A 27838-nucleotide genomic window follows, 5' to 3' on the forward strand; every position below is an offset into this window, starting at 1 on the left:
TTTCAATTTCGATTTTTGGACGATTACAATAACTTACTCTACGAAAAGTTAAAAAAATGTATTAGTGTGCTGTGAGTCATAGTAAAAAAATTTATATTACTTAGATCGTATATCAATAACATTATTTTTTGTATTTGCATATTTTTAGGGAAATAAGTAACAAACAAACAATGAGATAATAAGACTAAAATAAAGAAAAGAACAGATGAGCGTTATTTAAAAAAATGATATATGTAAAACAGTACAGTAAAAAAATTAAAAAAAAAACTGCCTTGGTGAAGAAACACAAATTTTGTATGAGATTTCAATAATTAAATCTGAATTTAATAGAAAATAAAACTTTAAATTAATTAATCTGCAAATTATATATATTTCTTAGAAAATTCAATTACATCCTAGTAGACACGCCGTTGGGTGTTGCTACTATTTTTTAGTTAATATTGTAAAATATTTATTGTTATTAGTCTGCGCCTATTGTTTATAAAAACAGATTCCAGGATAAAATTTAAATAATGAAAAAAAAATCATTTACATCGATATTTACAACGAATAATTGAATCTTTTGCCATCCCTACTTCGGTCTGTTTCGTTCTTTCTTTGCCCACCTTTCGCTGCAGAGAATGTTAAGAGTCCATCGACTCAGCCATCGTGCGCGGCTCTACATTGTAGAAAGGTAAACACTACAAGAACGTTCCGTACCATTCAACTAGGAAGTGCCGCGGGAAAATCGATTACATCAAAGTTTTCCGGAAAATTATTGAAAGATAAAATCTGCTGGAGAAGTGGTAAAAAGTTTATTGGAAATTTGAGAAAGACTTTTGAATTGGCAAGATTTTGTTGACAACTGTCGGAGCAAGAATGTGAAATAAAAACATCAAAAAGTGCCTGTAGATAATTAGTGATTTCTCTCTGTATTATGAGATTTTAAATATTTGGACTGGGACAAACTTATAGTTATATTAAAAAGTAGTTTTAGCTTGCAGATTTTTGGAACCTTGAGTGAAAAGTGAAAAATTTGGATAAACTGAAGTTAAAAATATCTCGAATCTTCTTTATTTGTGAATAATTTTATTTATGTTTTATTATACTTCAGTTAGATAAGAATTGAATTCGTTTGACGTTTTGGTTTTGGACGCAGTAAACGTTGTCGAAGGAATATAACTGGTTTGTGAATGTGTTTTATTGAACTGGTATTAAGGGTTTATAAAAGCTCTCTCTCAATATTTAATTAATAAGGAAATGAATTTACTAAATTCTCAATGTTTTATTAAATAAAATATTTTAAAAGTTCTTTAATGAGAAGAAACGAGCTGTGATACTTGTAGTGATTCTTGTACTTCGTTTTTTGATATTAAATTCAACAAGATAAACTATACTCGGTAATAGAAACTCACCTATTATTATTATTCAATCATATATAAATTAATAGACAATAAAAATATTTTTTTTTGTAATAAAAGTATCATTAACAAAATAAACTTTTTAGTTCATTTGAAAGCATTTAGATAGTAATTTTTTATGATTTTTTGTTATTTAATTATCTTTATAAAATAATAAAAATTAAATTTGTTCATAATAAAAATTCTTTTGGAATAAAAACTGCAATAAAGATAAATTCTAATTTCTGATTATAATTGTTTCAACTTTCTTATAACCACAAAAAAGTATATAACATATATTTTTAATCATTATAAACTAAAAGTCAAAAGACTCGTTGAATACTACAAAAGTGTAGAATCTAATAATGGTGTAAAAATCCTACAGTGAAGTTATAGAAGACTTAAACACCATCAAACATAATTTCCTGTATGAACTGCTCACATATCTAACCAATCAATAATCTTCATGAAGAAATTCCACTATCACCTGATGATTATCCAAAATCCAAAACGGACTCCAAAAAAGTGTCCAAAAGACGGCAATGGACGTGTTCAAAATTGAACCAGAGAGTCTGCACAGGGAGACAGTTTTGACATCATCAGAATCTCCAGATTTGAATCCGGAAGTGTCATTTGACGCAGGATCAGAATTCAATTTGGATTTTTTCGATAATCCGGATGAGAATTCGAATACTGGTCAAGGGTTCAGTGATCCTGGTTCCGTAGATTCTTTGGCACCAAGTTCTCCTCAGGGGCTGCCTATAACAGGGGTGGTGACGAGTTCTGGTTCGGGGCAGGTTTTGAATCCTGGAGGGAATACTGGGGCGAATAGTCAACAGGGTGTCGTCGTCCAGCAGACTTGCATTAAACAAGGTTAGATAGAAATTTAAAACTTACTGAATTTTTGCCTAAAATTAACATTTGCTTATGAATAAGCTTATGTATTTTGTTAAATTTTGATACCTTTAGCTGTTATTTAATTTTATACTACCATGCAGCAATTCATCCGGATGTATAAAGACGTATACCTCTAGTTTTTTTTTTGGTAATTTCAAACAATTTGTCACATCAAGCTAAGACAAATGGCAGTCAATAAATCAAATTCAACATTATGAATTTTTCACACAGTCGAACAACAAATCAGTGTGCATAATACATTCAAAGGAGAACGCTTCGAAACTCCTGCATATGATTTAAAGTTCGTTCACATTTATCTCGACTCAAAATGTTTTATAATGGTTTACAACAGTCCGACTACTTGCAAGAATATAGCGGTATATTGGAATGCTCATTCTAATAATATCATTTGTTTCAACAGTTTTTTGTATTGAGAAGATCACGTCAAAATTCGCCAATAGTAATAGATCTACTCTAGAGCACAACTATGAGCTTAAAGCCAACGACGAAAATTATATCTTAAATGGTTACGCTACTTTATTATACAGTAGTACCTCGACTTACGAGTGACCCAACTTAAGAGTGTTTCGAGATACGAGCCGCCAAAAGAGAGATTTGTTACAAAATTTTGAGATACGAGCTTCGAGCGAGTAAGAGTTTTTTTTAGAAAAATATTAACTGCATAATGAAAATATGAAAAATTTTGTCACATGTAGCAATGCTTTTTTTACCATTGAAATATTTTAGCTGTTTTATGATAGTAAATCATTTTATATTTAGAAATTTTAATTTCTAATTTTTCCCAGGTGAATATATCAAGGTTTATTTTAACATTTAAAATTTTAACTATACAAGTGATTGTAGGGATATAACCCTACGAATGTTGAGTTCGCGTTTTTTTTTTGGTTTTTGTACTTTTACAAAATATTATGCACTTTTATAAACGTGGGTTCAAAAGAAGGGCCATGTGACTTGAAATAAAATATGAAATTATTGAAAAATATGAGGATGTACCACCATAGATAAGTACTATGTACACATTGTATTTATATGGAAAATACGCTTCGAGATACGAGAGATTTGACATACGAGCGTGGTTACGGAACTTACTCGTATGTCGAGGTACCACTGTATAACTTTATTTATTTGCAATTTATCGGCAAATTTTAACACCAAAGAGTTAAGGAAAAAAACACTAATCCAGTATTAAAATTTTCATTACATTTTGTAAATATTTGATGTAATATCAATTGCTTCAGAAATGTATTTTATAAAGACTGATATTATTTTGCTCTGATTTTCTTTAGATTTTGCTCAAATACAACTATTTTTACTTTAATGTGAATATGAATCATATGTTATTTTCAAATTTTCCTCGCTTTTCATCCAGGCATTACTCATCGTGATTGCAATGTGCAGCAATGTTTATATAATTTTACACGGGTTGACAACATTTTTAACTTTCAAATTTTTTAAATATGTTTAATTAATATAAAAAATATTGCGTATTTTATAATCAGGAAAAAGATCAAAATGCTAACAAAATACACAAAATTGTTGCATTTCAATATCCTTTAATGGTACAATTTTATGACTTTATAGGTTAAATTTAAATAGGAATTATAGTAGATTATAATCATTTTCGAAAAAAAAATATTTCACTTTGAAATGTATAGATTGTTTTGTAGACTACTCACTGGTCAGTTTCCAAAATTTATGATTTTTGAACAGTATCATTATTTATCATTTTATCTCTACCTTTCAACATAAGATCAAGATAAAACACTCCATGTGGAAATTATCGAATACACTCGGAGAAGTCAATAAATTTGAAACATATATATTTTTTAAATTCTAATAACGATTTTATTTAAGTATTTATAGAATATTTTTATTTCCTTTATCCAAGATATTAATTGTATCTTATAAGATACTGTTTTGGGAAAGAACTTCATAGAGAGTTATCTCTTAAGTCTAGTGTTCTACTTGTTGCAGATAAAATCGAATTTATTAAAATTTAAATGCAAATTTTTGCAAGTTGACTTTCCCTGGCATAGAATATCAAGCCTTGCATGCATTATATAATTTTAAGAGTTGCATAACGCCTTTTACAAAGCTGATATATGTACATGTACACTTATGATTGTCTAGGAATTATAAAATATTATATATATATATATATATAATTTATATTAGAAATCATTCGTTAGTATTAACTTAAGCGAAGTTTACTTTCACCTACTTTGTCAAGACATAGTGGATTTTATAATAGATCTTATTGAAGTAAATAAAATAAACATGGTGCATTGCAAACTGAAAAGTGAAAAGTAAATTGTATATATCTATAAGTCATTTAAAGACAGAATACAATTATTTTTTTAAATTGTTTCAAATTTTGCCAGAGAATTACCAGTAAGTTTCATAATTCCAAATATTTTTGTAAGGTATGAGAAATATCAATTTGTAGATTAATCCAGATGAAATAAAAATTTTGTTATTATATTCAATTGACAATTTTCTATGAAATCTATGAAATAATATAATTTTAAATTTTTCAAATCTAATAATTATTTATCGTTAGTTAACTATTCATTACCAAATATTACTAATTTACATTTTAGCTTACACAGTTTTAACCGATTTTTAGCAAAACTATGAAGAAAACAGTAGGAAAAATAATATTAATTGGGTTTTAATTAATTTCTATAAAATATTCCACTAAAATAAATTAAATCAGCACATGTATTACATAAATAGTTATCGTAAATTTCATTTTGATTTTGCCAAATCATTTTTGTGGAAGAATATATATATACATATATATATATATATATATGTATATATATATATATATATTTTAATTTTATTAGCCTCGCTTACTTTGAACATTTAGCCATCTACAACATTTTTTTTTCTTTATATTCTCTATAATCTTTTATATGTTCTACAGTCACTATCTTGCATATATATTCTCTACTATCTTTATTCTTATTTATATCCAATTTTATCCTAATGTTCTATATTTAATTTCAAATTAACCATTTTCAAATTTTACTTAGTTCCATTTCTATACAATTTATAATCAACAATTCAATGTGGAAGAATATTATAAAAGTTGTTAATACGATATTTATTTAATAAATTGTGTCTCTATATTTGCCTGATTGTTAAATAAAATGTCAAAGAACTTTTTTAGATTCCAGTAGTATAAATTACTATTTATTATTTATTTAGGATTTTACTCTAATTAATTCAATTAATTAACCATGTTTTAGTCAACCAGTAGATAGTAGCAAAAAATTATTTATTCAATATTTTTCAACTATTTGTATTTCCATATAAAATTGTCGACTCGTAAAGTAAAATGATAAGCCAAAAGAAAAGTTTATTTGAATTTTATGAAAAACTTCTCGATGCTAAAGAAATAACGATCGGTAGATCAATCAATCATCATTTAGACTTTTATCTAATTATTATCAATTAATTAACTAAGTTTTAATCAATATTAATTAATTGAGTGTATGTATAATTGTGTAATTTACAGTTATCGCATACCTCATCATGTCTGACTTTTCCATTCAGACATTCAGACGCCAGAGTAATTAAATATTGTTTGTTTTATTGCAGAGACCAGTTTATTAGATTTCGATATTCTATAAAACTTTAAAAAAATATTATAAGAACATGAATCAACTTTAAATGCACAAAACTCAGATACATATATGCTTTTTTTATTTCATTGGTTCAAATGTAAGTGGCTTATTAAGCGCATCTCAAAACAATTACAAGTGATTTAATCTCCACTAAATCTTTTCTAATATGATAATCTTCGTTTTTGATGTTTATTTTACGATTGTCGGATGTAAACCAGTTCGTAATCTAAACTCGTAAATGTTCAAATTCCTATTTTAAACAGTAATTTATAACTGTAAACATAGTAAAAATAACCCGTAACTGTGCGAATGAATGACATCTCAGAGCGTGCTTAAACTTCTTAAACTTTCTTCGAATTGCAAATTAATTCTAATTGAATTTTATTTTTATCAAATGTAAATGAATGTGATGGTGTTTGTTAATATATTTGGGAAGCGATCCCAAGTCGTTCAAAGTTTATCACATTATTGTTATTGAAATTCGAGAACAAACTGAAATTTTATATATTATATGTAGTGCAATTTCAATATTGAAATAGTAATATGATATGCTCCAAGCATCATATATATATTATGAGACGTTCCAAATATAAATGGATAAAAATTATACGACCGTGTATACTTTATTTATTTTTGTGTTTACATAATTGTCAAAATATTACAAGAATTATTATTAGCATCTGCAATACTTGGGCAACCTTCTTATTTTTTTTTTGTTATAAATAGTATTTGAATTTAAAGTGCACTTACATTAGTCATACAATATATAAACTACTTTCATTTTTTAAAAAAGTATTGTGTAAAATTACATTGATATATCTTCATTCTAAAAAAATACTATACATAGTATATAGTGAGAAATTTTTAAGATTGCTAATACAAAATTAAAGTAGTTTTGCACGTCAGAATTCTAATTTATAAGGAAACTCGCGAACTGGCAAGAAATAGTGTAGTGAGAATTGTACTTATCAGGGGCTTATAACTTTTCTGTTGTCATAATTTTATTTTTATGTCTTATAAAATAATTAAATATTTTAAATAATTATGATACAGGTATGAACTATTGCATTGTATTGATACAATTCGTGTGTTATATATGTATCTACACATTTTAATAAAAATATGAAAAAAATATTTTGTAATTGCTGAATTATATTTTATTATTTTTAATGCAATTTGTTTTATGAATTTTGGTAAAAATTTCTTGGTGCATTTGATATGGTATTTTGACATAGTTGAAAATAACCTGTTTTATGACTCGTAGTTTAAAAGCAAAAATAAGGAAAGGGAGTTTAGTTCTACTCTAATGTTATTTGCACCTTTCAATTTTTAAGCATTTTACTTTTACTAACATCAAATTTCTACCTTTTCTATATTTTACAACCTCTTGTCGATTTTTTATTGTACGAGAACAAGATCTTGAAGGTTTCTTCAATTATTTCTCGACAACTCTATATTTTAAAAAAACTAGAAAAAATAAATTTTGAATTCAAATTTTAATATATTAATTTGGTAAAAATAAATCGAATTGATTGAAAGTTTGTATACAAGTCTTATATATATGAACATATGTATGTGCAAATACTATTTTCATTTGCCTTCTATCAAATTATGCAGCAATTAGAAATAGTTGATATGAAATTCCTGAAACAAATCACACAGTAAATATTGGATACTTCCATTTTTTTCTCAATTCTTTCTTTAACATTGTTTAACAGCAATCAGAACATGTTGTTGTTCTATGGCTGTTTGGTTCAACATTAACTCAAGTAGTATTTTACTTTTTACCATTGAGAATCACTAATTTCTTAAGGAGATCCACTGGTTGCTTCTTTTTCAGTCTTTTGGGTTCACAGTTCAGCAAAAGCTTTTTTTTCATTTCAACAAAGATATATTTCAATTCATATATACTGTATACATAATGGTGGATTAGTACATAAGTCTATCCTTGGGTATTATACTTTATCATTACATATTTTAGATCAGTACATTTACCTGTTATATAAAAATATAAAACAGTGTACTGTTTTTATGCGACAAAAAAGAATGGTTTTGACCATTCCTAAAAATATCATATCAGTTTTTAGCGAAATAAGAAGGGTTCTTATTACATCTATGGATCAGTATATAGTTTGACATGGCGTGTTTGTCATAAAATATTTGATACTTTCAGGCATACATGATTTCATTTGTTCTGGCTCGTTTAAAAAGATGTCTACAAATAATATTACTATTAATTCAATTTTTAATTTTACTTTCACAAGGTTTATCTCCCCGATTCTCGTAATGTGGTATAAGTGAATATCGCTTGGTATAGGTCGTTCACCTAACATCTCTAGCTGGTTTAGTGATTTTATATAGAATACACCGTAACTAAGAGAGTTAGATGAACTCTTAAGAAAGTTACTGTTAGAATATATACTATTACTATGGACTAGACGAGGATTTCGATTTACTTCCTAAACTTGCAAAAATAGCCAGGTTTCGAAAAGGCAGTTATAAGTGAAATATCGACTATTTGTGGTGAGATAAGAAAGGATTTTTGTAATTTTTATAAACTCTTACATTTGTTATTAAAATTTTATTCGAAGACTACAATTTTATATTATTGATAACGTCTAAATTTCTTTTGTATTTTGATGTTTTTATCTATTTAAAATTTTTAGGAGTGCATAATAATGTTTTTCTTATATTTTTTCATTATTGATTCCGAATAAAAATTAAAGTATGATAGTTATTAGAGCATAAGTAAAAATTTATATAACCAGTCTTGAGGCTTTCTAACTTTAGTAATTTTAAAAACTTCTGAAATAATATTTTTATTATTCAGGAATTTTTTGTTTTAACTTGTTTTGTATTAATGATTAATAGGTAGTTTTGATTGGATTTTCGACGTTGAAATATATTTGATATATGAATATAGCAATCAAATTAAAAAAAAGAGTTAATATTGACAATTATTTTTTTTATACGTTTCATCGATTTGATCATTTGATGTGTGTCAACATTCAGTAATTCATAACAGGAAGAACAAAACACATAGTTGAATTAATAACATATAAATTTCATTAAGTATTATACATACATTTAACCATTATTTATACTCATTTGTTTATCAAAGCATTTGTTAAAATAGAGACCTTTCTACCTTAAGGTATTTTGTCCTACATATGTGACAAAATCTGAACAAATATTTTAAAGAACAAACAAGTGTTAAAAAATGAAAGGTTTAACACTTTCTTAAATCAAAAATCACATAACAATATTTAAAAAAAATAATAATTACACAATAGCTGTCTTCAAAAGAGAATTACAGAGAAAAATCATTAATAATTGTGAGTTCCAATTTTGGTTGATGAGGATGAAGTTCGGCATGGCAGAACAAAACACAAAAGTTAAAATATTTTCATTTTTTATTTATTTATCCACAAGCAAGCAGTAATCAATAACAATAAATATTATTTCATAATATTTTAATTTACATTAAAACACCAAAACATAGCTAAAATTATGAAATAAAACATTAAACATTCAACAATCTCCCATAAAACATTGATGATTAACCCATCATTTTCCAATCTGAGCTAACTATTAGTTAATATAATGTATTATTTAATAAATAGCTATATACAAATCATTATTTAATTGTGAATTTATAAAAATTACTAGTATTTCAATTATATTTCGTTATTTATATTGTTTGAGAATCGAATACAACAGGCAAGTATTCGTATATTTCATTTCGGACTGAAGAAGATCGAAGCGCACGCCGCGTTGTACTGCCATGCGAGTATATAAGAAACACGATTTACTCTACTCGTTAGCTTTGCGCAGTGGCGATATCGTAACCAATGAGGTTCATCCGAGGTGCGATTATTGCTAGTTGAAAACTTTTACCAATACCCCGCCGAGACCACGTGAAATACCGTGGGCTATGGCAATTTTTGGAGGGTCCGAAAGGACCCCAATAATTCTTACATAATATTTCCAGTAAATTGGAGCAATTGGTAGTAGAACAATCTTTCTAACTCTATGTTAGATCGTACATCGTACGTAAATGAAATAACTTTAACAGATATGTCAAGCACGTTGCAACAAGTAACAATATACTATGTAGTAAATTTAGAGACATTCCTTATAGACAATGGGTGGACCAGATTTTTTTTTTGTACTACATGAAGTCTCCAGCCGAAAAAAATAGTTGCATTCAATAAAGATTCAGTAATTCTCTAATATGAGTAAAACAATTTATCATTAATTTTCAATTTTCTTTTTATATAATAAGTTATTAGCGTTCAAAGTCGTGAAATTGATTTAAGTTTATTTTCTTTCCGTCATGTGATGTAAATTAGCTTGAGTTACATTTGTTATTGCGTATATGCATAATTATTAGTAACAAGTATCATAAACCATTTTACGTTTTTGCTTAGGATAAAATATCTCTTATTTTATATAACACATTAATTTTATTACTTGAAATTTAATTTATTGTGTAATATCGTTAGAGCTTATGAAATTGCCAATAATACAAATAAGAAAGTGTTAATTTAAATTGCATAGATGGCGCATTGGCGCCATCAACTTTCGATCACGACCTTAAGGGTCCTTAACACTCGCTGTGCTATCCTGCCCATGTAAGGATATAATTCCTTCATCTTGTTGGTTTCTTCAGCTTTGCGCAGTGGCGATATCGTAACCAATGAGGTTCATCCGAGATGCGATTATTGCTAGTTGAAAACTTTTACCAATACCCCGCCCAGACCACGTGAAATACCGTGGGCTATGGCAATTTTTGGAGGGTTCGAAAGGACCCCAATAAATATTTACATATTATTTCGAGTAAAATAGAGCAATTGCTAGAACATTCTATCTAATTATATGCTCGATCGTACGTAAAAGAAATAACATTAACAGATATGTTAAACACGTTACAACACTTACGGCTAAAATATTGATAAATAATAATATATAACAAAATATTATATATGTTTTTGAATTTAAATTAAAAAATAATTTAAATTAAACGTGTCTATCTTCGTAATTTTTTTAATTTGTCCTAAAACTTGTGTTACTCGGAGAAGGTGTTTGTTTCCTTTTATTAACTTCCCGTAGAGTAAGTAATAATAATCGTCTAAAATAAGGGACCTACTGACTAGACATTACTACTCTACAAAATTTGTACATGAGCAGACTGACGTACTGACAATGCTCGACCACATAAATAGAAGCTCACTGGGAATTTTTACCCTAAATGTGAGAATCACCCTAATACATAACAACATTGCGGGTCTCGGCCAATTTACTAACATAAGGACATAGTTTGGTATGGCAAACATGCCACGCCGAACTGTATCCTGATCGACTCATAGTTGTTAAATGAACAGTATATTGTTTATGTAATTCTTCTTTCTTTAAGGGGAGCTAACATAATAACTAATTATCCCTTAAATAGAGAAATTTGTACCCTTTTTAGGAAAATGTTCATCTTCCTTTTTGTTGTACATGAATACAAACAATTTGTATATTTGATTAATATTCATTATATTGTAAGATTTGATAATACTTTTTCATCGGCTCACTAGCGCCAAATTTGCGACTACAAATGGGCCCCTAAGTAGCCCTTCTGAACGAGGATTTTGTTCTGAGATAGGCCCTGCTCATATATGTCATACAAAATACCTACGGTGAGATGAACGTGTTTGAAAAATAATGTAAAATGTATACCAATTATCTGTCTTCTAACTTTTGTCTGTCTGTGTGTCAGTAATCGTCCAAAAGTCGAAAATGACAGTTTTTTATATCTTCACGTCTTAACATTTTGGCATACCTTAGAAAAAATTGATATTTGTATGTGTGTGTAATATATGATTTCGGGCGTGCGGATCAACCGATTTGAATGATTCCTATTGATAGGGAGACGTGCTGATTAGTTTTTCGCTAATACAGGTCCAGCCGTTTCGGAGATACGATGAAAAGGTGTAGAACATGGGAAACCGGTTTTTGCGGGAGCGGAGCATCCGTTCGAATTATTCAAAAAATATTTTGCTTGAGTTGACATAGTAAAGAAGCGATTAGTTAAATAAATACATATAAATTTCATTAAGTATTATATATACATTAACCATTATTTATACTCGTTTATCTAAGCATTTAATATTACACTTTGTGAGTATAGAGACCTTCTACCTTGGGGTATTTTGCCTTACATATGTGACAAAATCGGAACAAATATTTTAAATGACAAACAAGTGTTAAAAAAGGAAAGGTGTAACACTATATTAAATCAAAAATCACATAACAATATTTAGAAAAATGAATAATTACACAATAGCTGTCTTCAAAAGAGAATTACAGAGAAAAATCTTTAATAATTGTGAGTATCAATTTTGGTTGATGAGGATGAAGTTCGGCATGGCAGAACAAAACACAAAAGTTAAAACATTTTATTATTTTTTTTATTTATTTACAGGCAACAGCAATCAATAACAATAAATATTACTTCATTAATATTTAATTAGCATCAAAACACCAAAATATAACGAAAATTGTACAAAGAAACATATAACATTCAACAATCTTCTACAAAATAATGATGCTTAATGCATTGTTTTTTAATGTAAACTAATTATTAGTTAACATAAATTATTATTAGTTTAACATAACATTAGTTTAACATAAATTATTATTAGTTTTTGAAAAGGGCAATTTTTTTTTTTTTTTGTTTCAAAATTTCAAATATTATTTTTTTTTTTTTTTTTTTTTAATTTCCAAATAATATTTTTTTTTAATATTGAAATATCGATTTGAATTTTAAATTTAATCCTGGCGAAAATTTTAAAACTTACTTATATACTTAAAATAAATAATGTTAACTTTGCAATGCAGTTTATATCATTCTGAAATATGAGATAAGGTCCTTCATTCTAACTTCGTCAAAATTATCTATTTTACATGCATTTCAAATGTTTTCATACCACATACCGTATACCATATGCATCAGGAATCTGAACCATCTCGCTCTCGTATGACGACTTTCCTCAGCAGTCGAGTATTATAAATTTCAACCGTTTCTGTCTTGGTCTGTTCGATGCCAGCAATTTATTCAGATTCGTGCGTTTTCTTTTCCTTGCATTTTGCTTCCTGATTGTTTTAGTACGCTTCACCGCAGAACACCTAACCGCCCAGTACTGTATAATATCAGGGATAAACAACATATGGATAAAAACCATATAACAAATATATGGGAATATGATTAGAAACTAGTGGGGCGCATGGCATCGTGCCTTAAGGCAAATTGCTAGAACTTCTCGTACTGTAATTAAAATCTTGGTACGGAACCCAAAAAAAAATTACACAAAATGTGTCCACGTTATTAGAATATCTATAAAATATCTGATAATTTGATGTACATATGTCCAATAAATATTTTTGACCCCCAAAAGACATTTTTTTAACTTATTTTTATTGAGAGTCCATAACCGGTGCACCTGCTTTCCCAAAAATTTAATCAGTTCTTCATCTTGTCAGTTAATAAGTTAATTCAATGGCTGAACAATGCAAGATTTAAAAAGATTATGTCCATGTTAATATAGATAAAAAAAGAGATATATCGGCAGCAAAGTTTACAATGAATATTTTAACAAATGATTGCTCGCACGTACACTTCTAAGTTTTAGTGTTATCTTAGTTGTAAGTTATAATTGAACGAATAGTGTTTTTTTTGTTTTCCTTTTTTTCACTTATTGTCAACATTATTGATATTGATATGTAACTAGATTATTAAAACTTCCTTAAATCTTCCTTAAAAATACCTATTAGGTAGTAATGCATAAAATATTATACCGGACTTTGTAACATATATTGATAGAAATGTAAAAATTTATCATCATCATCATCACTTCTAAGTATAATAATGATAAAAGTATATATTTATAAAAGCTATTATATTTGTTTATATTTTTTTATAACTTACACTGCACAGAATATTAACAATATAGTAATATCGAAATATTTGATTTACATTTCTTTATTTCAATTGGTACATCATGAATTTGATTCTTTTTCTTAAGTCATTAAAAATATTTTTAAATTTGTTAACATTTTGTAGAATTAAGGTGACCATACGTCTCGGTTTGGCAGGGACAATCCTGGATTTCACCTTGTGTCCCGAGTTTTTTTAAAAGCATTATTTATGCCGGGTTCAGATCTTTTGTCCCGGATTGTTCCGGGTTTTCAAAAAGAATAGACTTAAATTGATTTTTCGCCCTAATTTAATAATAAAATTACAACTATCACATCAAATACCTAAAAATGTTATGTACAAAGAGTATGCTTATATGAAACAATACGTTTCATGAATGAAAAAATTGTTGAATACAAAATTCTGAAAGCGGTTTAAAATAGCCTTTTACATTAATAACTTCGACAAAAAATAGCAAATATTATGAAAACGTTTTGTCTGATGCTTGGCTATTTTTTTAATGAGCACTTATGCTTTTATAATTATATAAAAGCTTAAAATTGAAAAATAAAAGATATAATACAACACATAATCGAATAATAAAGTTCTTACTAAAAGTCAGTAATGGTATTTGTTGCATTCTTCAATAGTATTCGTTATTTTTTAAATTTTAAGTTTTGTTGCATATACACCCCGCCTTCTTGTGTTGCCCCGGATTACCATAACTAAAAATTATTAAAAAAATATGGTCACCTTAGTAGAATATACTTTATAAACTTTCATCATTTCTATGTTGGATTTATTATAATTAATACAGTTTGAGTGATATACCCTGCGCTATGGCAAATTTTCGAAGGTTCGTAGGAACCCTTATAAAATTTAGTATGTTATTTTTTAGTTTTATGTACCTCACATATTCAAAGTATTCATGAAGCTTTAGCCAAAAGCAATAAATTTGGTTTGTATTAGATATGATTTAATATTTTCTTTACAATTTAGGCTAGGATAATAGGCTAGGCCAGGCTATAATTAATTAAGCTAAAATAATTAGTATTATTTATTTGTATATACTATTTTATAGCGAAAAATCAACATGACAACACTGGAAAATTCGTAAAATAAAAGAAATGAGCTAATTAGTTAATAATCAACGCCAGTTTTTTTAATATTCAAAATATTTCCCATACCGGGAATCGAACCCGAGCCTCCTGGGTGAAAGCCAGGTATCCTAGCCACTAGACCATATGGGACATGTATAAACACTCAATCCATTCAAATTTTCTCCGTAATGATTTCAGCTGATTATACATTAACATTTGCAAATATTAAATGCAAATTAAGTAATCTTCTCACTGATAACGTGCAATAGCGAAAGCAATTTGCAGTATATCATAATTTCAATGTGCATTTGATATGCTCTTAGACACTTGTATAATAAGACATATTCGCGGAAGTACAAGAAATTAATAACTAGTTTTCTTATAAGTTTAACTATTGATTATAGAGGTAAATGAATCATTTCAATCCACAGACCATTAACGAGCTTTGAGTATCTAATTTTGTTAAGAAACGCGTATGAGAAATATAGAAGTTGCTTTCTAATTCTATAAAATAAATCATTATATGTCCTCTTTTATGAGTACATATTAACTTAATAAATTTATTTGCCAGCTTACATGAGAATTTTTTTTTAATTTGTAAATTAATTTTTTTTATTTGCACTTTACAAATAATTTATCATCGGGATTATAAATAAAAACACGCCAATATGTTTTCTCAAACACTTTTAAGAATGCTTTATTGCTACTAGGAAGTATGATACGGCTGATGCCGGTTCTGTAATTTTCCATTTAAACCGGTAAAGAAAATAACTCGGTTGAAAATTCCTTGAGGCATGCAACATTAACACGAAATATGCAACATGGGTCGTTAATTTTAGCTATTTTAACAATCATGCACTCCAACAAGTAACAATATATTAATAGTAAATTTATAGACATTCCTTATAGACAATGGGTGGACCAGAAATTTATTTTCTTTGTACTACATGAAGTCTTCAGTCAAAAAAATGGTTGCATTCAAAAAAGATTTAGTACTTCCCTAATATGAGTCAAAACAATTTATCATTAATTTTCAATTTTCTTTTTATATAATAAGTTATTAGCGTTCAAAGTCGTGAAATCGATTTAAGTTTATTTTCCGTCGTGTGATGTAAATTAGCTTGAGTTACATTTGTTATTACGTATATGTATAATTATTAGAGTAACAAGTATCATAAACCATTTTACGTTTTTGCTTAGGATAAAATATCTCTTACTTCATATAACACATTAATTTTATTACTTGAAATCTAATTTATTGTGTAATATCGTTAAAACTTATAAAATTGCAAATAATTCAAATAAGAAAGTGTTTATTTAAATTGCATAGATGGCGCATTGGCGCCATCAACTTTCGATCGCGACCTTAAGGGTCCTTAACACTCGCTGTGCTATCCTGCCCATGTAAGGATATAATTCCTTCATCCTGTCGGATTCTTCAGCTTTGCGCAGTGGCGATATCGTAACCAATGAGGTTCATCCGAGGTGCGATTATTGCTAGTTGAAAACTTTTACCAATACCCCGCCGAGACCACGTGAAATACCGTGGGCTATGGCAATTTTTGGAGGGTCCGAAAGGACCCCAATGAATTCTTTAGTCTTATTTAATTCAAAGTTTTGCAAATTCATATTGCGTGTGAATTTGTTGGCACATCATTCATTATCTTCGTCGAATGATTTTTTCATTTCATATCCGTACATGAAATATAATATGCCGTGAATCAACTTTCTCATGATCCTACTCTTACATATTTTACTGTTTATCACTATTTATCACTAAATTATATTTTTAATTTGATATATAAATGTGCGATAAAAAGAATAAGAATACTTTCAAAAAAAAGATTACCACTTCTTTTTGTGTTTAACTGTGTATGGCAATTTTATAGGATCCGAAAGTAGTTAGTCCGAAAGACTAATTTTTCATAATATATTTTGACCTATACTCATAATATAGTATCATATTACTCACTCATAATATATTATCAGTATGGGTATAATCAGGGCCGGTTCTGCCTTGCATGCGATGCATGCAAAAAATGAGAGCGCAAGCCTTAGGGGGTGCCAAAACGACTTTTGAAAATTAAATTTATAATATATTAATTATATTTTTTATTATTTATATAAAATCTAGAACACTTAATGAATTATGATAAACAGTCTAGTTTAACTAGGAAAACGAAGGCACAAAAAGCATATTTATTTTGCAATGTGATATTGTAGAAACAACTAGCCGATTAATAACTCTGCAAATTAGTAATTAACAGCTCTGTTTATTGCTTAATTATTCAATTTTTTCTTTGTTTGAAGTTACCGGGAAATCGAAAAGGAAATTATCTATTGTTCAATTCTATAAGCGCAAACCTGCGAGAGATTAAATTAATTATTAGGCATTATTGATGGAAAAATTGCAAGCTGATTTAGTTTAAACAAATTATAATCGGGAAAATGAAAAATGCGGAGCCTGTGCTTAGAAAATGGGATGTTTATTCCGAAAAACTGAATTGTAACTTTTGTTTTTGTTGCAAATGTTTCGCATCTGATGAACTTTGAGGGAGGGGGGGGGTCTAGAAAAAAGGTTGCTTGTGGGCGCTAAGGATTCCAGGACCGACACTGGGTATAATACTTAGCATTTAATTTTGAATTTATAAAATAGAATCTTTATGGTTGTACAAAACTGCACATTTTACAAGGAAATTTATAGTTATTGTTTGTAAGTAAAAATTTTCAGTTAAATTTGAGAATCCTAGTTTTTTGGTTTGGTATAGATCAGCGGTTGGGGATCAGGGTAAATCAATTCTGGTAAAAATGAAATTTTTGTGTGTAAAAAGTATATTTTTAATTTGTTGTTTTATATGCCCGTTAGAAGTATTGGTTAGTTAAGTTACTCAATTGAATAAATGTTTAAATTAAATTTTTAGTTAATGTTTTCTTTTTAAAATTATCCTTAGATGCTAAAATGAAACGATTTTGTTTTATTTTCTTTACTATGGGGTAATATTAACTTACACAAAAATATTTTGAGGCAATGATTGGAAAAGTTTCCCGACCGCTGGTTTTGATAAAACTAGCAAAAATAATTTTATTATAATTGGTGTTTTCTGCTTTATATAAGGTATTTTAAGAAAAGGGCCACAACATAGTACTGACTTTAATCGTGCAATGAATAAGGGGCATTAATTACCTCAGCATGACAGAATATATATTATAAATGCATATATTAATTAAAGTACTATTTTAACAACATCCAAATTTTGATTAATATTCACGTTAAATATTTTGTATTTAGTATTATTTTTGTTATTCAGTAATTAATAATCTATTCACATTGATATTTTTCTTATTTCTAATTCAGCTGCACAATTAAAAATTTAATCAAATATAAAACTATAATTTTTGAATTTTTATTTCATATTTTTGCAAAAGTATTCTTTATTAAAAGCAAATAAAATAATTGCTGTTATAGTACTCGTGTAATACTTTTTATATTTTAGCAATTGTTGTCGCTCTTGCTTCAGATAGTTCCAGTTGGATAAATTTATAACGTCATAAAAAAAATAATTGCAAATTCTCTGCAAGATTAAAAATATCTGCATTCTATGTACTATTCTTAACTTTCCAGAACAATTTTCATCTGCAGAAACAGGAGGAAATTGCGTGGGACCAACAAAATCATTTGTACCTTGTAAAGTTTGCGGAGATAAGGCCTCAGGTTATCATTACGGTGTAACGAGTTGCGAAGGTTGTAAGGTTAGTATCAATTAATTTTTAATTTACTTTTAACTTTTTGGAGCATTGATATCTTGATACTATTTTACCAATTAATATTGAAGTTGTTTCCTATTGCTTTGTACTGATGTTATGCAGTTCATACATTAAAGAGATACTCAAACAATTTTTATATAAGATAACATTAAAGTTTTTGGCTAACATATAAAGTGTTGTGTTACCAATCACAAGTCGCCTCATACGGATTTGTAATCATCCTTACTGTTTATCTGAAATCATCATTAGCATTTATAAAGGTGTGTTGTAATGTGATTAATTAATTATATATTTTTTATAATTTTCAGGGATTTTTTCGTAGGAGCATTCAAAAACAAATAGAATATCGTTGCTTAAGAGACGGCAAGTGTCTTGTGATTCGATTAAATAGAAATCGTTGCCAATATTGCCGTTTTAAAAAGTGCTTGCAAGTCGGGATGAGCAGAGATTGTAAGTATTTTTTTATTATATTTAGATTGTTAATCTTATGATAAATTATTATATCAACCATACTTCTCTATTCATATTTTGAATAAGATATACGCATTTTTTTTATTATCAGTGTCTGTTGGTTCCTCAACTTCCCCAAGAGTTATTTAGCCCGGTCAATTTAATCCTAAAATCAGGGTGAAGGTTACAATAATTCATAAAGAGCTATAACTTCGTAAAACTGTTTGAAATACAATTATAAAAGAAATCTCATAAGTCCTCATTGAATTGTATAGCGTAAAAATTATACGAGATAGAATTGTATAGCATAAAATTATCTATAAAAAATGTATCAGTACTTTTTTCCTGCAGATCCACTGTTTTAAAGATACAGTAGAACCTCGATTAAGCGGGCTAATTGTTGTAGATAGGCATCCGGATAATCGAAAATCCGGATAATCCAATGTATGAAGAATAACAAACACATACATCAATAAAAATCAATATTTAATAAGAAATTTACATTTTCTTATGTATATACATATATATTTTCTTAGATTATGTTACATACATATACTAAACTGCAGCATAAATCGTGCAAAAATTCTAATTGTAGGTATGTACATACATATAACTCTGTCGCGGTTGGTAGTCCGGATAATCGCAAATCCGTATAATTGAGGTCCGGATAATCGAGGTCCGGATAATCGATGTTCTACTGTATATCACTTTGAAAAGTACGTTTAAACTTATAACTACTCAACTTTTCGAAGGAGGAGTTTGTGTTTTAAGGAGCAAATCCGATTTGTTATATATGTATTTCAAATATTATTGAAAAATTTGTTTATAATTTGTATGATTTTCATAATACAAATATGTGTATATAAAGTTGAACAGATTATTGATTCCACTTTATTATTTTTGTTCAATTTGGAATAAGGCGGTAAGATGGCGGTAAGCATTTGCGTGTTAGGGTCGTAGGGTCCGTAATACGCGCTGCGTTGTACTGTCGGTCTTAGGATATAATAAACCTGCCCTTACCTGTTCGATAGCTTTGCGCAGTGGCGATATCGTAACCAATGAGGTTCATCCGAGGTGCGATTATTGCTAGTTGAAAACTTTTACCAATACCCCGCTGAGACCACGTGAAATACCGTGGGCTATGGCAATTTTTGGAGGGTCCGAAAGGACCCCAATTATTCTTACATAATATTTCCAGTAAATTATAGCAATTGGTAGAACAATCTTTCTAACTCTATGTTAGATCGTACGTAAATGAAATAACTTTAACAGATATGTCAAGCACGTTGCAACAAGTAACAATATATTATGTAGTAAATTTATAGACATTCCTTATAGACAATGGGTGGACCAGATTTTTTTTTGGTACTACATGAAGTCTCCAGCCGAAAAAATAGTTGCATTCAATAAAGATTCAGTAATTCTCTAATATGAGTAAAACAATTTATCATTAATTTTCAATTTTCTTTTTATATAATAAGTTATTAGCGTTCAAACTCGTGAAATTGATTTAATTTTATTTTCCGCCATGTGATGTAAATTAGCTTGAGTTACATTTGTTATTACATATATGCATAATTACTAGTGACAAGTACATAAACCATTTTACGTTTTTGCTTAGGATAAAATATCTCTTATCTTATATAACACATTAATTTTATTACTTGAAATTTAATTTATTGTGTAATATCGTTAAAACTTATGAAATTGCAATAAGAAAGTGTTTATTTAAATTGTATAGATGGCGCATTGGCGCCATCAACTTTCGAACACGACCTTAAGGGTCCTTAACACTCGCTGTGCTATCCCGCCCATGTAAGGATATAATTCCTTAATCCTGTCGGATTCTTCAGCTTTGCGCAGTGGCGATATCGTAACCAATGAGGTTCATCCGAGGTGCGATTATTGCTAGTTGAAAACTTTTACCAATACCCCGCCGAGACCACGTGAAATACCGTGGGCTAAGGCAATTTTTGGAGGGTCCGGAAGGACCCCTATAATTCTTCTGTTTCGTTTACATTCTTGTCAATCCTCTTTCGCATCCATCGTGTAAATTTATTTCATACGTATTTTATAATACGTGAATTTTGAATACGATATCATATACATACATACACATACTGTTACAATTTTATTCATGCTAGTAGCCCCTTTTTATATGAAAAGTTCTACGTAACATAGCCTTGCCATAACATTGGTCTATTTTACGGCAGAATCGGCTCCTTAATGTAGTTATGTAAAATTACTTGTCAATTTAAATTTGTTGCTAAAATTTTCATTTCATTATGTTTTATAACTAATGTTACGAAATCTGTTTGCAAAACAGATTTCGTTCACAGTAAAATCTTCAAATCAAAGCTAGTGCATTAAACTATTATTTACGTTATATTGCCAACTAAATTTGTTGTTCAAAATCTAAATATTTCCCATACCGGGAATCGAACCCGAGCCTCCTGGGTGAAAGCCAGGTATCCTAGCCACTAGACCATATGGGATATGTATAACCTCTCCATCTGTTTCGATTTTCTCCACAATCACTCCAGCTGATTATACATTATGTATCATGTAAATGTCGATTTATTTACTTTGATTTGTGTTCGATAAAACATCATTAAACAAATAATATATTTCATATAATTAATTCTGTAAATTCGAATAAATTTTAAATGCAAATAGAACGTGACTTGCGTTTGTGAGCGGTTTCTATGTGGCGCCGTGGCTTAGTTGGTTAAAGCGCCTGTCTAGTAAACAGGAGATCGCGAGTTCGAATCTCGCCGGAGCCTTGTTGTAAAATATATATTTTTTAAATATTTAGATGAAAAAAAAGTTTTAAAATGTTATAATATAGTGCAATTTTACATGGCTTGATTATAATCTTTTCTGTCCTTCGTTATTTTTAATAAAACAAACACATCAATATATAAATAATTGTTTATATTAGAAATTTAATTGAAAGAAAAGCTAGCTAGGTAAAGAAAGCTTTTAATTTTATTAATTTAATTGAAATATTTATAGCAATGCAAGCGAATCGCAAATCGCAAGAATGTTTATATAAAATTAATAAATATTTTTGTTTAGTAGTTAATTAAATTATAGTATCAGTTGAGTATTTCTGAAACTAGATTGTTAGAAAAATGATAGACATTGCAAACATTTAAAAAAAATGCGATGAAATGCAGTACAAATAAGTTGTGAACATCAACTAAAACACATACCTTTATAAATTCGTGTGTGTGTGAATTTTTCGAATTCGGTTGCATCGATTTCAAAAATTTGGAAGCTTTACAATTCTTGTGATAAAACTTCATAAGAAATTGCGTTAATTAGATTTACTTGATTATTAGCCGATACTTATCATATTAGCAAAATTTTTTGCCATCGTTTTCTAAATTTTCTATATCGATTTTGAAAATTCAAAAACTGATTAGTTAGATATCGTCTTGATTAGATTTTGTTGAAAATTTCTTTTGACGATTTTAATGATACTTTGCATATTTATAAGATTCAGGGTCTAATTGAACATAATAATCTAGGGTTACGTTTGAGGGTCCGAAAGCATTTAGTTGAGTATTTCTGAAACTAGATTCTTTGAAACATAGAAAAGGTTGCAAACATTTTTTTTAAAAAGGAACGAGTAATTCAGAACAAATAGTTTGGGAACCATAGCTATAAGACATACCTTTATAAATCTGTGCTTGTGAAAGTAATCTTGTCTTCATGTGGTCCTGTGGCGCAACGGATAACGCGTCTGACTACGGATCAGAAGATTCCAGGTTCGAATCCTGGCAGGATCGAATTTTATTTCAGAGTACCTTAGCTTAATCTTTTATTTCTGGTGGTGTACTATTTATACTTTTTACTCGAATAAGTAAAAAAAAATTCAAAAACAAAACCACTATGCAATATAATTAATAATATCCAATTCAATCTAAAGTTATTACCACAATGTATCAATGACTCAAGTGTGTTTTAAGTACATCAACATTTACAAACAAGTTATTTGTAAAGAAATGGTTGAATATTAATTTATTTCTATCTAATTGGAAAATGTATATAATTTGTTTTTCATTTAAGTGAGATAAGTTAATGCTTGCCACATAACAGTTTACTATTTAATATTGAATGTATTTGATTTATTGCTAGAGTAATGGGTTAGTTAATTAGTAATTTAGTTAGTTCTTAATTAGGAGTTCTTCGATATTCATACGCATACGATACTAGCTTTTTGTTTCTACATATTTCAAAACAACTGGCAATTTGCTGAATCATCATATTTGGTTTACGCCGATTTATTCATGAATGTTTCGAAACAAAGTAATAATTGTATTTAATTAATTTATATTTTTTCTATTTTACAGCTGTTAGGTACGGACGCGTTCCTAAGCGTTCGAGAGATGTTTGCCAACAAATTGTCGATGAGACGAGTAGGGGCTCCATAGTAGTTGCGCCCCCAAGTTTGACGCCCCCGAGATCTTTGACTTCGCCTCCGGATGACCAAAATACACAGGTTAGTAATTAGAATTTTAGAGAAGTATAATTTTCACTTTTATTATGTTAGCCATGAAGGTGACAATCTTCATGGCATTAAGCTTTTACAAGGGATGGTTGCTACCCCTGATAGAGGGGGTAGCGGAGAATTTGATAGGACTATTTGTTCACTTATAAAAGTAAAGTCCGCGAAAAAGCATGTATAATAAATAATAAAAATAAATATATTTTCTTCACTTATATCTTAGTAACAAATCAGTGATTGTAATAAGAACTGCAACAAATACATAATATACAAACAAATCAGTGTTTAATACAGTCCACAGCTGCAATGGTAAAATTATAACCCAACAACCTGAGTTAACAAAGGAGAATATTAATAAATTTTATTTTAATTACAGGGTATCAATTTAATATTTAGGTTAAATATTTGTTCTGAACAAATAAAGTCATATTTCCAATTTCTCACTGAAATTAGCATGATGATTTACTAGAAATTACAGAATACAATTATTTTTTCTATTTTACCTTTTTGCGATTCATTTACCCAATTATGTTTTTAAATTGCTAAACTTTTCTGTATTACAGATACAAGAAACAGAAGTTCTCCTAAGTTGTACCTCCGAACCATCCCCATACGATATTATAGCTTGCGTTGGTCAAGCTCACAAGACCCATTGTAGTTACACCGAAGAAACGATTAGGACCTTGGTCAAAAGGCCTGTGGGTCAAGCCAGCACAATTTCGGAAGAATGTGAGGTAATTTAAAGTTTTATATATTTCAATACTCGGGAGTAGTTTTAGTTATAAACTAAGCTGTAATTTTTCTAGTTTATTTTAATATTTTATCTTTTTCCCAGACTGCACCAACTAGTTCAGAAGCAATTTTACTTCATCAGCGTGTATGGTTATGGCAGCAATTTGCATCCAGGATGACGCCAGCTGTGCAGAGAGTAGTGGAATTTGCCAAAAGAGTCCCTGGGTTTTGTGATCTCATGCAGGACGATCAGCTGATACTTATCAAACTTGGATTTTTTGAGGTGGGTTAAAAGTCCAGGAACTGCTAACTATAAATAAAATATAAATGCTCTGATTCAAATTCCACATTGAAAATTTATTTTTGTTTAATAAAAAAATACGTACTTAATTTTGAATAGTATGTTAAATGTTTCATTAATTACATTTTGTAACTTCCTAGGTGTGGTTGTCTCACGTTTCAAGAACGACTTCAGATTCTGCATTGATGTTTGATGATGGAACATATTTCACGAGGCAACAGTTAGAAATTATTTATGATGTAAGTGCATAATATTTATGAGATTTATCATAAAATATAAAAAGATTTTGCGATCATTTTAAAGCCATTTGATGTATCTATATGAGGATTATTATATATTCTCAGTTTTGTGCGACGATCGGCCGAGCCGTTTCTTTGTAATTTGGAGAAACTCATACTACCGAATCGATTTTAAAAATTCAAAAACAATTTGAAAGATATTAGTTCGGAATGATTCTGATTAGTTTTAGGTGAAAATCTATCAAACCGTTTTCTTGTAATTAACTGTTGAAAAAAAATTTAAGCTGATTTTTATGGTACTTTTTTGGCGATATATATCATGGTCTTATAGAACTTACTAAAATATTACGGCCTTACGACAAGTAGTTTAATTTTGAAAATTCAACAGTGTTCGAGAAAAGGAGTAGTTTTTTTGATGTTTGTTAAAATTAAAATTAGACGATTTACTTGGTATAACGATAGAGTGTTCGTTCGTTTTCAATGATGTGTGATAAATCCACTCAAAATACTTTTATTCACTCATAAATTATTTTATATTTTAATGATTAAGTCGATTATTAACACATATCGGAAAGTTCATGTAACTTGCCTCAAGGCAAAATACTAATACCAACTAGTTAAATTTATTTTTTGGTTAAAAAAATAGAACAATGTTAAAATATAGATTTTATTCAATAATATACTTCTACGAAAAATATTGCAATCGTTGCAAAATCAAGAGTATCAGAATTATTTGACCTCATGTATGCATTTAAAATGATAATGCGAATTTAATCAGTTCACAAAGTTTAGTTCACGAATTTTTTTGATACTTACAATTAATAGATACATAATTCGTAGATTGTTTATGACTAAAAAATATATTAGCACGATTTTGTTAAATTCTATTAAATTCAAAAATATATTTTCAGGATGATAATTTTATTAAAGGAAGAAAACGTCCAATGAAACTAATATTGTTCATTTGAAATTGATTTTGATAAAAATTGAAAGATAAATTTTACTAGGATTAGTTATGAAACAATAATATATTTTATATGACATTGTAATATATAAATGTTTATATACTAGTTGGCAAAATATTAACGATCCTGCCAGGATTCGAACCTGGAATCTTCTGATCCGTAGTCAGACGCGTTATCCGTTGCGCCACAGGACCTTATGACCCACTTGATCTAGTACAAGTTATTTCCAGAAAATAACACAATTTATTTACTAATTTACTGATCTTATCTGTATTTGAAAATAACTTATTAATAATAACTAACCCATGTTGGCTTCAATTAATAAGTCGTTATAATAATGCCTTAACTCTCCGAAGGAGAAATTTGTTTTTACCGATTTTCTAACTTTTTTTTGAGTTTCAAGTCGTTCTAAAATTGACCTTGGCATTTTCTCAAATTCGGCTGGTTCGATTTCAAAAATTTAAAAGCTTTATGAAGAACTTCATAAAAAATTGCGTTATTAGATTCACTCAATTATCATATTGCCAATTATCATATTGGCAAAATTTTTCGCCATCGTTTTTGCCAAATTTTTTATACCAAATTTGAAAATTCAAAAACTGATTAGTTAGGAATCGTCGTGATTAGGGGGCCTCCATTATTATCGATTTTTTAAAGGAATTTAGACCCCTCTTCCCCCCTTGGTGATACGTGGTGATATTCAAAATTACCCCGCCCCCCCCTCCAAGCATCATGTGCATTTTTAGTTTGTTCAATGTTTGGATTTGTTTTTAAAAAAATCAGGTAAAAATAAATACACGTGATATCTTACTATGCCCCTCTCTCCTCTACATATTTCGTGATTTTTTGTCGAACCCTCCTCTCCTTAAAAACCAGTCGGAATAATTCTTTTGACGGTTTTAATGATACTTCTCATAATTACAAAGTTCAGGGTCTAATAGAACATTATAATATATAGGGTATGCTATCTAACATTTTTCATTTTCATTTTCATTTTCATTTTCATTTTTTTTTCAACGGTCAGCCGAGGCTTTTTTTTTTTCTTTTTTGAATGAAATTATTAACCGAATTAATTTCATTATGAACCGAAAAGATTGTACTTTCAAATAAAAAAAGAAATTTGAAAAAATATTCAGTAGTTTTTCAAATAAAAATAAAATTATTTGACGGACCCTATATTATAGGCCTTAGAAGTTTCTAAGGATAATAAGGATAATTTAATCTTATGAGGATACACTAATGTCTAGAGGTCTCCTTTCACCAAGCCCGGCTAGCTCAGTCGGTAGAGCATGAGACTCTTAATCTCAGGGTCGTGGGTTCGAGCCCCACGTTGGGCGAATATATTTTATATTTTTTTTTAAATTTTCCAAACAACATTTTCCATCATTATCTTAAATTATTTTTTTTATTACATTTTATTTACTTTATTATATTTCCAGAACGAGTTTGTCACGGCTCTACTTCGTTTCACGAATTCCCTGAATGCCCTGGGTCTAAGTGAGACTGAACTAGGACTTTTCTCATCATTAGTTCTGATTGCACCAGACAGGGCCGGAATTAGCGTCCACAAATCAGTCACAAGGGTACGGGAACGTCTCACTGAAGCACTAAGAGTGCAGATATCCAGGACCAGACCAGGAGAACTGAGTCCTCTCTTGCCAATTTTAGAGGCCAAATTACCAGAATTAAGAGTTCTTGGATCGAGACATAATTCGCATCTGGATTGGTTTAGGGGAAACTGGACAAATTTAAGATTGCCACCGCTTTTTGCTGAGATTTTTGATATACCGAAGTGTGAAGATGATAATTGAGATTAGAGGTATTTATGTAGTTCTTTAGAATGTTGGAAGATTTAAATTGTAGGGTATTTTATCTGATCTTGAG

General features: G+C 28.8%; 1 protein-coding gene and 11 non-coding genes across 12 annotated transcripts; 9 read left to right on the top strand and 3 right to left on the bottom strand.

The window, feature by feature from the left end:
• Window positions 1–1921: 1921 nt before the first annotated feature.
• On the top strand, window positions 1922–27765 carry LOC113380007 (ecdysone-induced protein 78C-like). Its single transcript, XM_026619570.1, has 8 exons — window positions 1922–2252; window positions 18612–18739; window positions 19063–19204; window positions 23563–23711; window positions 24281–24446; window positions 24575–24732; window positions 24891–24989; window positions 27394–27765. Exons 1-8 carry the CDS (start codon window positions 1922–1924, stop codon window positions 27763–27765), a joined length of 1545 nt encoding a protein of 514 aa, XP_026475355.1.
• LOC113364497 lies at window positions 9752–9892 on the top strand. Its single transcript, XR_003366186.1, has one exon. It is a non-coding gene; the product is annotated as a U4 spliceosomal RNA (small nuclear RNA).
• On the top strand, window positions 10600–10740 carry LOC113364334. The gene has a single exon (XR_003366039.1). It is a non-coding gene; the product is annotated as a U4 spliceosomal RNA (small nuclear RNA).
• Window positions 15068–15139, bottom strand: Trnae-uuc. Its single transcript has one exon. It is a non-coding gene; the product is annotated as a tRNA-Glu (tRNA).
• On the top strand, window positions 16430–16570 carry LOC113364498. The gene has a single exon (XR_003366187.1). It is a non-coding gene; the product is annotated as a U4 spliceosomal RNA (small nuclear RNA).
• LOC113364507 lies at window positions 20234–20374 on the top strand. The gene has a single exon (XR_003366196.1). It is a non-coding gene; the product is annotated as a U4 spliceosomal RNA (small nuclear RNA).
• Window positions 21056–21196, top strand: LOC113364502. Its single transcript, XR_003366191.1, has one exon. It is a non-coding gene; the product is annotated as a U4 spliceosomal RNA (small nuclear RNA).
• Window positions 21628–21699, bottom strand: Trnae-uuc. Its single transcript has one exon. It is a non-coding gene; the product is annotated as a tRNA-Glu (tRNA).
• Trnat-agu lies at window positions 21914–21987 on the top strand. Its single transcript has one exon. It is a non-coding gene; the product is annotated as a tRNA-Thr (tRNA).
• On the top strand, window positions 22926–22998 carry Trnar-acg. Its single transcript has one exon. It is a non-coding gene; the product is annotated as a tRNA-Arg (tRNA).
• Trnar-acg lies at window positions 26076–26148 on the bottom strand. Its single transcript has one exon. It is a non-coding gene; the product is annotated as a tRNA-Arg (tRNA).
• Trnak-cuu lies at window positions 27219–27291 on the top strand. Its single transcript has one exon. It is a non-coding gene; the product is annotated as a tRNA-Lys (tRNA).
• Window positions 27766–27838: the final 73 nt, after the last annotated feature.

Source organism: Ctenocephalides felis, unplaced genomic scaffold (genome assembly GCF_003426905.1).
Source record: "Ctenocephalides felis isolate EL2017-DRISC unplaced genomic scaffold, ASM342690v1 CF-g0.4_SCAFFOLD_00845, whole genome shotgun sequence".
Lineage (NCBI taxonomy): Eukaryota > Metazoa > Arthropoda > Insecta > Siphonaptera > Pulicidae > Ctenocephalides > Ctenocephalides felis.

Bases quoted from the DNA above. Each gene is read 5' to 3' on its own strand.
- LOC113380007 (XM_026619570.1), top strand. From the start codon at position 1,922: ATGGACGTGTTCAAAATTGAACCAGAGAGTCTGCACAGGGAGACAGTT. The intron at 18,740-19,062 runs GTTAGTATCAAT...TATAATTTTCAG, and splicing joins CGAGTTGCGAAGGTTGTAAG to GGATTTTTTCGTAGGAGCAT. The intron at 23,712-24,280 runs GTTAGTAATTAG...TCTGTATTACAG, and splicing joins CGGATGACCAAAATACACAG to ATACAAGAAACAGAAGTTCT.